At 42.0% G+C, this 13,239-nt stretch overlaps 1 protein-coding gene across 4 annotated transcripts in view; it reads right to left on the reverse strand.

The window, feature by feature from the left end:
- PTPRA (protein tyrosine phosphatase receptor type A) overlaps positions 1 to 13,239 on the reverse strand; it is a 187,936-nt gene that overhangs the window by 37,141 nt on the left and 137,556 nt on the right. For 3 of the 4 annotated variants that reach the window (XM_057529228.1, XM_057529224.1, XM_057529225.1), the window contains 3 exons: positions 11,831 to 11,915; positions 10,566 to 10,639; positions 10,215 to 10,351 (listed from right to left, as the gene is read on the reverse strand). In XM_057529228.1, coding sequence (XP_057385211.1) covers positions 10,215 to 10,351; positions 10,566 to 10,639; positions 11,831 to 11,915 — 296 coding nt within the window. Of the gene's footprint in view, positions 1 to 1,770; positions 1,812 to 10,214; positions 10,352 to 10,565; positions 10,640 to 11,830; positions 11,916 to 13,239 lie in introns of those variants that run through there. The other variant, XM_057529229.1, reaches the window with a different exon arrangement.

A 13,239-nucleotide genomic window follows, 5' to 3' on the forward strand; every position in this document is an offset into this window, starting at 1 on the left:
CTAAAATGATGTAGAACAGATGTACTGACAACAAGATTCTTGAAAATAGTCCTCAGGGTCAGTAATGACAGTGACCACATCTCAAAGTCCTGTCAGCATCCCTAGCTCCCCCAGTCATGATGAAGAAAAATTAGGTCTCCAGGTAGGCTGAGGCTCCTAAAAGCAAAGTTAGGAAGAAACAGGAGTCACTGTTTGACAAGAGAAAATAAAAGATTTGCTTTAGAGAACACTGTACTAGATGTAAAATATCAGATTAAAGAGCCTAGGTCAAGGATGAAAACAAGGGGAATCCTACTCCAGGCTGAAAAACCCAGCCTGGAGAGCTGGGCAGAAGCAGCTGAACCAGAAGGCTCTAAGATGTTAAATTCTCCACAAACAGTAGGTGGCATCAAAGACCACTTCATCCCTTGCTTAGGCCTTTACTGGAAGCAAGGCTGTCATTTTTTTTAAAATGTCAGTTAAAAAAATTTTTTTTTCAATTTTTACAATTATTTTTTTAAAAAGTATGTCCACCACCCAATTTAACTTATAAGTTCTCTTTCGGCACTTCCTCATCACTTCCTCTTCCTTCTCTCACAAGTAAACTTGGAATTTTGTATTTATTATCCCCTTGCTTTATTTGTATCCATATATTCTGTATCCTTAAAAATATATATTTTTATTGTTCAGTCTATTTTTTGATAAAAATGCAATGATAAATGGTGACTTGCTTTTTTTGCCCAACATTATGTTCTGAAGATTCCACTCAGGTTGTTCCATGTAGCCAAAGTTCATTCATTTTAACTACTTTGTAGTCCTCCATTTTTAGACCATACCAACATTTATTTATCCATTCTACTACTGGTGAATATTTGGGTTGTTTACAGTTAACCGTCCTGCTTTGAGCACTAACTGTATGTGTTTCCTCATGCACATGTGCAAGAGTTTCAGGTATGACTATCTTTAACCTTACCAGATGAGGTCAAATTGTTTTTCAAAGTAGCTGTACCAATTTACACTCCCACCAGCAATGTAAAAAGTATTCCAGTTATTCCATATCCTTGTCAACATTTGCTATGGTCAGACTTTAAATGTATCAAATGTAGGTTTAATTTATATTTCTCTGATTATTAATGAGGTTCACCATCATTTCATAGTTTACTGGTCAACAGGGTTTCCTCTTCTGTGAAGAACCTAGTTGAGTGTTTCCCCATCTTTCTACTGGATTATTTATCTTCTTACTACTCTGCAGAAGTTCTTTATGTGTTCTGGAAACTCATTCTTTATCAGTTATAAGTGTTACAAGTATTTTTTACCAAGTTTGTGGCCTGCCCTTTCATTTTCTTTATAGTATTTATTTATGAACAGAAGTTTTGCATTTTAATGTAGTCAAGTTGATCAACCTTTCCCTTTATAAACATTTTAAGTCTTAAGAACACCTTCTTATGTGAGATCATAGTATATTTTCCTACATTATTGTCTCTACATTTTTTCCTTTAAATTTCAGTGTTTACATCAACTGGGACTGATTTTTGGTATGAGACAGGAATTCAATTTCATTTATTCCATGGGGTTACCCAGTTGTCTGAGCACTATTTATTGTAAAGACCATCCTCTACCCAGCAAAACTACAACAGCATTTGTCACAAATAGGTTTCCCTTTAGATATGAATCTGCTTCTGGGTTCTCTATTTTATTCCGCTGGTCAATCTATTCCAGTGCCAATACAAAACTGTCTTAATTACTAAACTTTATAATGACTCTTTATACTGGTAAGGCGGGTCTCCTCACCTTGTTCTTCTTCTTCAGGAATGTCTTGGCTATTCTTGAATCTTTTCTCTTCCATATAAATTTTAGAATCAGCTTGTCAAGTTCCACAAAAAACCTGTTGGGATTTTTATTGGAATTGCATTGAATCTATATATCAGTTTGGGGAGAATTGACAACTTTACAATACTGAGCCTTCTAATCCATTGATCTTATCTCTTTCACTAATTTAGGTTTTTTTCTTTAATGTCTTCAAACATTTTTATAATTTTCTCCAAAGATTTTGTAAATATTTTACTAAATTTATTCCTAGGTACTTCACATTTTGGATGTTATTGTAAATGGCTTCTTTTAAAAATTATTAGATTTCCTGATTGTGGCTTATGAATAGAAATGCATTCATTTTTTATGCTGTTTTTGTATCTATCAACCTTGTGAAAATAACATTAATTCTAATAATTTATCTGATGAGTCTTTGGATTTCTCTGGGACAATAATCTCCTCTGTGAAAAAAACTGATTTTTGTCTCTTCCTTTCCAATCCGTAATACCTTTCATTTCTTTTCTTGCCTTACTGTGCTAACGTCTCCAGTATAGTACTGAATCTCATTCACTTTAAAGTTTGAATCCCCTTCCAAATACTCTGGCCACAGTCACCAGTGCCTGAACACTCTGCTGTGATGGGGAGCCTACTACTTTCCAAGGAAGTTCCCCTGATCTTGGAACAGTTCTGTTTAGAAGGACTTAACACCCAGACACACAATTTGTTTTTCCCTTGTACTGACTAGTGTAAAACCCAGGAGGTCAGCTGGTGCCTTCTCTGCCCCTTGGAAATCCTGAACTCCCAATTCCCTGGACTGTTGAATTCTAAAGCCCTTGACATAGGTACTGATAATTCCCATAGGCCTTTGGCTCTGATACATTTATTTGGAGACAACTCATCAATGTAGAGACTATTCTGCCTCTGGTTCACTCAGATGCCACACAGTTCTGTCACCAAATTACACATAAATGCTTCTTTACCTGGAAATCCAAGAATTAAGCTGTCTCTACTAAAGATGCAGGGTCCTGCGTGGGTTGGGGGGTTTCACATTTCACAATTCACAGATTGTGACCGCCTCACTGCCTCTAGTTCTTTCCCTAGCTGTCTCCTATCCCCTTCATCTCAGGAGCTAAGTAAAGTCTATTTATTTATTTATTAAACCTTAAACATGTTTTAGGGACCTCAATAAGTGGCTTTTCAAAGTGTTTCTTTTAAACAAATTCAGTGCTTCCTTCCGAGACAAATGCTGGTCAGTAAAATGTTCCAGCTTATAACTTTAGGACAAAAGTTCCATTACCCGTAACTTTCAACCACAGTGGAGTTTCATAGAAATGTTACACACTCCCCATTTAGTCTGTCAGATATCCGAAAACAGCTGTCATTTCCTATGCTTATTGTTTCTTCAGCTGTTCACCCCCACGGTCCAGTTTTTCCTCCAAAACAACTTCCCATTTAATGATATTCCTTTTCACAGAGACCTGACCACAAGACTCTTGGCACAGTTCAAGCTGGGGACACCAACTCTATTCTATATGCCATCTATACATTAAAGCATAATGGATACTATGCTAAGGCTAATAAGCTTGAATAGCTTTGTTTACTATATCAAAAAAAACTTTTTAAAGTTTTTTTTCTTCTTCTTTTTGGCTGCACTGCGAGGCACGCAGGATCTCAGCTCCCCAAACAGGGATCGAACCTGCGCCCCCTGCAGTGGAAGCACGGAGTGTTAACCATTGGACCACCAGGGAAGCCCCTTTAAAGTTTTTAATGTCTGCTTTTAAAAATGCTATTTAAAAATATGCTTGTTGTAAAAGAAAGTCAAATAATTCAGTAGAAAGTGGAAGTTCCCTATCATGTCTCTCCTGTCTTCTACACGTCCTTGTAGGCAACCACTGCTCAGTTCACAGTATTCCTCCAGACTTTAAAAAAAAAAAAAAGGCATTAACACACTCAAAGGCAGACATACATAGATTTTTTTTTAAAAGGGGATTATACCATGTAAAGTCCCCTGGAATATGTTTTTTCCCATATTTTTCTATGTCAACACATTTATTTTAATGACAGTACAGAATTTCATAATAGATGCAAGAAATTATTTAGCCATTCTGCTATTTGATAAATATTTTCCACTTTATTTTCTTTGCTATTATAAGTAATGCTACAATGAACATCCTTGTACAAATATATATTTTGTTTTCTGATAGAATCCCATAAGTTAGGTCAGATAGTGTAAGCATTTAAAATTTGGTTGATACTGCCAAATCATTCTTCCAGTGCTGTATCAATTTAAACTTCCCCTACCTGTGTGAAAGAGTTTCTTTATCCCCATACCCCTGCCCATATTTGATATCAATCTTCTAAAATTTTCAAATCTAACAGGCCCAAAATAATGGTTAGTTTTAATCTGGATCTCCGGATTACTAGATATAGTTGAGCTTCTTTCCCTATGTTTAAGACCATTTGTTTTTCTCCTCTGAACTACCAATTTTTCTCCTGCAATGTTTAACTTTTTTCTCACAGGTTTGGAGAAGCTCTATACATTATGGAAAATTCTCTGTCTACTTGTGGCAAATAGTTTCTCCCAGTTGGCCACTTTCTTATGGTGTTATTTTTCAGAGATGCTTAACATTTTAATATATTTATTGTCTTTCAATCTATTCTATTCTAGCTTCTGAATCTTGTGTTTTGCTTAGAAAGGCCTTCCTCACCCTATGATTACAAGAATATTATTCTATGATAGTGGACACAAATTGGTGTGTTTGTCCTATGTGTTAACTCTCCTCTTTCCTGCCAGGGCTGACCGATGCAAGCACAGTCACACCTGACCTACATTGTACCAACCAGATTCTCTTTTCCAGGATTTTGAAACCCAAAAGAAGCAGAGGCTTCCCTAGAGGGCCCAGACCCACCAGGATAGGACCTGCTCTGTCCAAAGGCTGGTAGTCTATCTCATCTTTTGATTCTGCCAGCTTCCCCGCTTTTTTGCTTGAGTTGACTTCTCCTGTTTTTAAGTAAAAGACCTTAACTCACTTAGCAGTTAGTAACAGAGAGTGGGGTTGTAGGTGAGAGACTGATGGGGGAAATACGGGTGATGTGAACCTGATTACTGAGTTCAGATGAAGGGAAAGGAACTGTTAACCAATTTGCATTATGGGAAAGCTCAAGCCACTCATACCTCACGACTGTAAAACAGTTACTTCATATTGGCTTGCAATCACCTGGGAGGTGCTCTAGCTGATGGCAAAGGAGTTGGGGGAGGGGGAGTGCCAATTAAAAGGAGATGAGAAATGCTGAAACCAAGGAATAGGATTATTTCTGACAATTTTAGATAGTAAAACAAGAAAAAGCCCAGCTCCAAAATCAAATACTTATCTCCAAAGACAGCACAAAAGTCAGGGCCCTTCTATGACTGTGCTATGTATTTTGCTGAACCAAAAGTTAAGGTTTCAGAATTTTGCTGGTTGTTAAATGTTAATGCCAATGGAATTCACATCTTTCCTTGGTTGGTCATGTGAAAGACACGGCTTTAAAGTGAGATAATTGAAATGATGCAGAAAGGAAACAGAGGAGTTGGGGAAAGCCAACTTCTAAAAATCTCTATTATGCTCTCTACTGCATCCTGCTTTCATGATGAAAACTGCCCCACAACCCAGCTCTCATTGCGCATGGATAATCAGGATGCAAGCATAACACGATCTGGAGGGTAAAATACATAAAGAAGGTAGAAAAGCAAAGAACTAACACCCAGAAGAAACTGCAGGCATTCACTGAGTTGGATCATCAAAAACCATAGGAATAGTTGCTGATATACATTTTGAGGATGTTAGGCCAAGGAGGGGTCTAATTCTAATTTTTGAATAGGGCTAGATTTCTAGTTATGGTATGGTTAACTGAACTTCTGCAGTTAGTGTAACCGCTCAGGAAACTGGCCACGGTTCTAATGGTGGGGTGGGGTGGCCAATAGGAACCTGGACTGAATGCTGGGTTCAGCTAGGTAGCAAAGAAAAGCCAGAAAGCCCTTGGCACAAAGTAGAGGAAATCAGTGTTACAGGGGATCCAACAGCCTCAACCTTCTTACTGACACCTTCACCATGTCCTTGATGGGATCTACAATGCATGCCTCACTAGAGGCTGTACGTGGGTGAGGAAAGCACCTGCATCTTTTAGAAGAAGGAACTGACTTCAAAAAGGGATTCTTGATCTTAGTGGGATGAAAAAAGCCTCAGAGGCCACAGTTCACCAGGGCTCAGACTTCTCTGAGGTGGATAATTTGTTGTGAAGCTCCCAATAATGGAAATGGGAGGCAGCCAGCTCAGGTCAGTTGAGGGGGCCTGACTAGACTCTCATGCTAGAGAAGGGCTCCTTCTCATCCAACTCCCAGGCCTGAGTCAGTTCACAGACCTAGAACTCTTCAATGATGGGCACATGTAAGAAAGAACCCTGCCACAGCACATCAACACTCCTATACCATGAACCTTCCTCCTCATCTTCCCTTAAGAATCTGCAGGCATTTACCATGGTAACCACTGGGTAAAGGCAAATACATCTTTTGGGGTCTACTGGGTTCTGGCCTTCAGCTAACTAATTCCTGGGAACCCAGAATACTATAATTTCATGCTAGTTTGAATGGAGCCTTTGTAGGCCAGGAGATGGAAGGAGTTTTGGCTTGAAGTGGTCTCATGTCAGGAGCTACCTATTTTTCCAATGTATGGTTGGAATGGAATTCTACAGCAAGGAGCAGGAATAACCACATTGGTCCCCTAACCCTTTGGATTGGTACCATTCCAGTAGCTAGAGCAAATGCAAGCTGCTGGAGCAGTAATCTCCCTTTACCAAAAGGCTAGGTCCCTAGATGAGTCACAGAGCTCCTAAGTGCTACAGGAGACTTAAAAGTTGTGGGATAATGATGAGATAATCCATTTAGATGTGTGAGTTTAGTGATGGCGTGAAGCGAGTGCTCAATAACTACTAATATTAGCTATTCTGATGCTTCCTATTACTCTCCATGCAAGCTACCAAATAGATAAGCTGACAGTTTTTAAGAATGTCAGTATAATGTCATACATGAACCATGTGGAGCTGCAGATCTGCAGTTGCTTTTCCAGATGTTGTATTTCCTACAGATTAATATAACCCGTGGTACCTGAATTTCGCTATTAATGAGGCAAGTGAGCTTGTTTTTTCCTTTATGATGCACAAGGACTACATGAAGCAGTTTCCCTTTCTCACGGCAGGAGCAGCTTCAGTGATAAATCATCTTGACCTCTCTCTGCTGTGAACTGGTTCATTGGGATTTTGTCTCACTGTTTCACAGGACATCACCCTGACAACTATATAGTGGCCTGCCACCTTGGCCAAGTTTTCCGAAAGTCAAAAGCCAGCAGCACGTCAGGATATCCCCTCCAACGTTAAGAATAAGTTGCCACTCCTTGCCCCCATGCCCTCCCCCCGCCCCCACTTCAAGGAGGAGTGATGCTTGCTGGGTCATTATGGATTTTGGAGACAGCATATACCACATGCTGGTGTCCTATTCTGACTCATTTATTGAGTGATCTGAAAAGAGAAGGCTCTCAAGCTGACCCAGGCCATAGAGAAATTAGCTCTGGTAGATTCTACGGGGCCCTAAGTGTCTGTGGTTCAGGCTGATCAGGAGAATCATAATGAAAAACCTTAGGATGTGGGGACAAGTCCATGATCCTGTCAGCAAGATTATGTTCCTAGCTTAGCACTGGGGTCTGGTAGAGACTGTAAGCCTGACCATGGGACACTAGATATCCATATGATGTCAACTGCCCATCATAAACTAAGTATTATGTGATTCAATAAGCTATAAATTGGGACATGTCCAGAATTCAGCTGAAACTGATGTGTACAGAATGCGTGCCACACACCCACTCCTTCAGTAGATTCCTCTGACTTCCTGATGATATTAACAGTTGACTAAAGGAGAAAAAAGTCCAGCCTAGTGTACAAATGGCTCTGTGAGACATGCTAGCCTATTCTGGAAGCAGACTACTATGGGATAATCTACTTAAGGTATGGCTCTGAATGAGTATAAAAGAGAAACCCGTCTGGTGAACAGAACTTCAAGCAAGGTATCACACCATCCCCTTCACTGGATGTCAGGATCTAAGCTGATCCCTGGGTAGTAGATAACTGGGACAAAAGAGACAGGAAATATTTATGCTCCATGTGTATGCTCACCGGATGGCACTCACTGCAAGAACCCAGGAGATGTTGGTCGGCCCTTTCCCTCACCACCCCAGTGCTGGCCCAATGAGCCCATGAACATAGTGGCCATGATAGCACGGCAATTGACTGTCACAATACCTATCTGAATTTGCCTACCATGCCTCTTAGGAACACCACCTCTATCCAGGTATTCACTGGAATGCCTTATTATGGGATCTCAGGGAATTACCTCTAAACAAAGAACTCATTTCACAGAAAAAAGTACAGCCACCAGGTCACATACCCATCACCCAGAAGTAGCTTGCACCATATTTAAAAAACAGCAGAGTGCCTACTGGAGACCTAGCTATAGTGTTGAGGCTGAGGTGCTATCCTGTGGGATGAGGTGAATGTTCATAATCAATAATGAGCATTAAATGGTGTTGTTTTTCTAACAGCCAGAAAAAAGGGTCCAAGTTATTACCTTAACTCTTGCCTTGTAAATGGTCTTCTGCTTCACCTCTTGCTTCCCTCCCATCTATTCTCCACATTGTAGCTAGTGATTTTCTCAGAGTGAAAATATGACCACATCACGCTCCACTCCCCCAAGCCCTTCAGAGGTGGAGCAGATATGAGTGGTAACCCACTCACCCAATAAACATTCCTCCTTGCTACTAGAGCTCCCATTCTGTGTTATCCACCTATCCTCTACATGACACTGGAATAATGTGGATTGGTCTCAGCCAGTTGCGGTAAGTCTATTTCTCCCTTGCTTATGACTAGTTTAAGAAGGAATATGTGACCAGAGAAGTCTCCAGAAGCTTTTGGGAAAGTTTTCCTCACTAATAAAAGGAGACATACAGGAAGAAATAGTTATTCTCTTCTCACTGGACCTTATTTACCCCCATGTGGTGCCTAGAACTGGGGCAGCCATTATTTTTTTGGGGGGTCACGCTGCATGGCTTATGGGATCTTAGTACCCCGACCAGGGATTGAACCCGGGTCCTCGGCAGTGAAAGCGCGAAGTCCTAACCACTGGACCGCCAGGGAATTCCCTGGGCAGCCATTTTGGCAACATGAGGAAAGCCAGCCTAAGAGACAGGACTGACACATGGCTGAGTGGAAAGATATGAAGGAGACAGAGTTTAACAATGCCCAAGTTGATGAATTAGCCAACTCTGGAACTGTTCCTGTGTCCTTAAATCCATTCCCCTCTCCCTAATCATTACCACTTTACATCAATCTATCAGTGACTCTGGTCTTAACTGCTGCAGCCCCTAACTGTATTTCCTGCTTCTATCCTGGTCTTCCCATGGGCTATTCTCTAACTAGTAGTCTGAGTCATTTTTTTCCAAATTACAAATCTGGTTGGTCTGTGGCTTCCGACTTCTCTCATGACATTCTACAAGATCTACAGTCTGGCCCAGTCTTCTACATTTTCATCTCTTACTACTCCCTTAAGTCTCTGCCCTTCGGCCACTCATAGTCCTTCATTATTTTTTGAATGTGCCCTTCCCTCACCCACCCTCACTACTGACAGATTGCTCCTGATATTCCCAGTGCCTGGAATGTTCCCCATCCCCCTTTCCCCAATGCCCTTGCCTATGATTAGGTCTCAATTAAAATATCATTTTTAAAGGAAGTTCTGAACTGGTGGACTGGAATCATCAACTGGTAGATCCACAAACATGTTCTGCTTCCTTGAGAGAGTTATAAAACATGCAAATGTAAATACTACCCAAGATGAGGCCTGCACTCTGCAGTCTGCCATGGTCCTCATTTTCCACAATGACCTATTCCTACTGTCTACTTAAGATACCCTGTGACCCCTGGCTCTAGACTCTAAAAGGCCACCTCTTAATATAGGTTCCTATGCCTTTGCACCAATTCTTCATGTTCTATATTGCTGTTTGAACTTACACAGCAATTTCCCTGAGTGTAGGGACTAGATCTGTTTTTGCTCCCCAGCAAATCCCTGGCACCTTGCACATATCAGATGCTTGATAAGTTTTTATTAAACAAAAGTAACAGATGCAATGATGAATGAATGGATAGATGGGTAGAAGAGGGAGGTATGGCAAATCTTTTTGCATTTCCTGTCCATGGTCACATAGGAAAGGAGTCAGATGAACCTGGTAAAAAATTTCTCACCTCTTAACCCATTAGAAACCTGTTTTCTACCCCATGATTCAAAAGGTTTGACCTTAGGTCTGCCTTCCTCCCTGCTGACACACCAGCCTCAGCAAAGAACTCACGTTGAATTCTTCTCTGAAGAGCTTATTGTCATCAGCCATTCTCCGGTTAATCTCCTCTTCCAGCTTGTCCACAGGCAGGGGCGGATACTTCCTGTTGGTGCTTGGGGACCTGGCCAGAAGTGGTACGCTCTGGGGTTCTGCAGTGCATAAGGGGGAAGGTTGGTCAGGTGCTCTGGGGACACAGCCCTTCTCTGGAGACTAAATTAGGGGTTCTATCTCATGGACCAGGCATCCAGAAACTAGGGGTGCTTTCAAGTCTTTTTTTCTCTTTCCTTTTAGGATGGGGAAACTCCTATTTTCTTGATTTTTCTTCTCCATGAAGGTTCCCCATGTCCTTTAGGGGTGTCTTACCCACATCCTCAGTGCGGCCATTGGATAAGCGGAAAGAATTGGAATGGCTCCCAGCTTGCTTGTATTTCTTAAACCTAATGAGAAAATGTTCATAGTGAAACACTAAGCACAGAGTCAGGAGAGACCAATCATTGGCTTTGTAGCTCCACTTACTGATTCAGCCTTTTAAAATATCCTTTACCAAAAAACAGGCTCTTTTAGAGACAGGTTCTGCACACACTGAAGCAGCTCCAGTGGTGACTGAGCACCTCAGTGTGCTCTTGCTCACCCTCAGCACACTAGAATCCAACCCAGAGAACCCCACAGTATGTTCTGGCTTGAATGGCTCCTCTGTGCAGCTCCAGTTCCAGGATTTGCTGCAGATCACAGCCACGCCAGGTGGAGGTAGGATGTGTGGGTAGAATACAGTGCGGGGAGATAAGAGTATCAAACAAAAACCCTGGTACTTCCCTGGTGTAACCAGGGAGAAGCCCAGAGCTTCAGACTGGGTTGGCACAGGTCTGGCCACAAGTCTCCTGGAGAAAGGTGGAGACACACGACAAACTGTAGGGGTGTACAAGGTTTCCCTCTCTTTATCCCTGCAGAAGAACAGAGGGAGCCCAGAGCAGCTTAAGCTAAAAATAAGGGCAGAGTTAAACCCAATTAGTCAGGGCGGTGACTTCAGCAGGAAGAGAACAAATGCACCTCCTTCTTCCCTCCCTTGGGTTTCCCTTCCTGGCTTTGGTACCTGTTTGAGGAGTAATACCTACAAGACCCTGGAAGAAAGTCAGAAAGAGAAACTCTGTAGCTCACATGGTTCAGTTCAGCATGGCAGAGTCAGGGGCCCTAGAGGGGTCTGGGGACAAAGCCCCAACTAGAAATAAAGTAGACCTTTACTGAGCACATAATCTTCATTGGGGTGCTTTCAGGGGTTGTTTCAATAGGGCTAGATCTGAAGATCTTAAAACGCCTATCAGTAACAACAGACTGTGGCTTCTTCCCTCAACCTCTAAACCACTGTCCTGGGTTTTAGGTTGAACTGGAGTTGAGGGACTGGACTTGGGACAGAGGGAAGCAAAGGGGAGGGGCTAGGTGTTAAGGAAGACTATGTAAAACTTTAAAACATTTCTAAGCAGAATTTTAATCTTAGGAGTGCTACCATGAGTCATTCCCCTCTATCCCATTCACTGTCTTTATCCTACTGTCTTCTGGACTGTGGGGGCTTATTGAGACCCTGGGGTATTGAAACAGAGTCCAAGAGAATGCAGAAGCATTAGCACACTCACCTTAACATGTACAAAACTATGATAATAAACACGATCACTAGCAGAGAGGACAGGGCCACCATCACTGCAATAATTGGCGTCTCATCTGAAATCAAGAGAACGAAACATGTTATTATCATTGTATGTAATGGAGGGCTCAAGTCGGCTGCTCAGGGAAACACCCAGATGAGGAAGAAGGGCTCCTCCAAATGCTTATGTAGATGGCTGGGCATGGGGAGGGAGAGAGGGAGAGAAGGGGGGGCGGGAGGGAGAGAGGGAGAGAAGGGGGGCGCGGAGAGAGAGAGAGAAAAGAGAACACCATTCACTGCCAGCCCAGGGCTACTGGGTGAAGAGGGGGGTACAGTAGGGTAAGAGCCCAGGGTGACATGTCCACCCCATCTCTGACTTATCATACATATGTTTATTTTGTGTCTCCCTGCATTACAATGAAAGCTCTTTGAAGGTAGAGACTTTCTTTCATTGCTATAGAGCCTAAAACAAAAACAGTGCTCAGCACATAAGAAATACTCAAACATTTCATAGAGTATTCATCAATCCTGATGGTAAGCTGGGTGTGCAGGGCCAACAATGTACTTTCTCCCAGGCTCAGTGCGCTCCATCTAGAGGAAGATGGGAGAGAAAGGAAAAATGACAATTTTCCTATCATAAATCCAAATGGTTTCCTGGCACAGAGAATACTGTTCCTGATTAAAGCAAGGACACATTATTAGATCCTTAAGCACTGTGTCAAAAAACGCTGGGTACTCTTTTCTACCTCTTTCCACAGCTACCTTTTACCAGGACCCCAACTACAGCAACATCTGGCTTGGAGATACAGCAACTCTGCCCTCCATTCCATAGGGCCTGGCTTCCTTACCACCCCACACTGAACCTCATGGCAGCTGACCAGGTACCGCCTCATCCTCTTCCTGCACTCTCATGCCCCCACCACGAACTATACAACCAGTCTGAATTTGTAACTGTCTTCACCATTTTCCATCTTTCCTAGCAGCACCACTTTTCATCCTCTTTAGCAGATCCCCCCATGTAAAGGGCAATCCTGTCACATATGCTCTGTATTACATCTATTACTGTCACTTCAAAGACCTGTCTTCTTGACCTCATTTACCCTCCTCCAACCACAGCCAGCCCCATGTCTCTCTTCACAGTTAACTTCTCACAACGGTTGTCTTATTTAACAGTTGTTTTCTCTAACCCCTTACCTCTGGGTACTCCTTAATCTATTTTGCTCTGACTCCTACCCTCAGTGAGCCATTTAAATTGCTCATCAAGGACACCAACAAATGGCATATTGACAAACCCAATGGAAACATTCCCATCTTCATCTGATTCAACCTCTTAGCAGCATTCATTCAAAAAATATTTATGGGGACTTCCCTGGTGGCACAGAGGTTGAGAATCCGCCTGCT

The sequence above is a fragment of the Balaenoptera acutorostrata genome, chromosome 15, assembly GCF_949987535.1.
Source record: "Balaenoptera acutorostrata chromosome 15, mBalAcu1.1, whole genome shotgun sequence".
In the NCBI taxonomy this organism is placed as follows: domain Eukaryota; kingdom Metazoa; phylum Chordata; class Mammalia; order Artiodactyla; family Balaenopteridae; genus Balaenoptera; species Balaenoptera acutorostrata.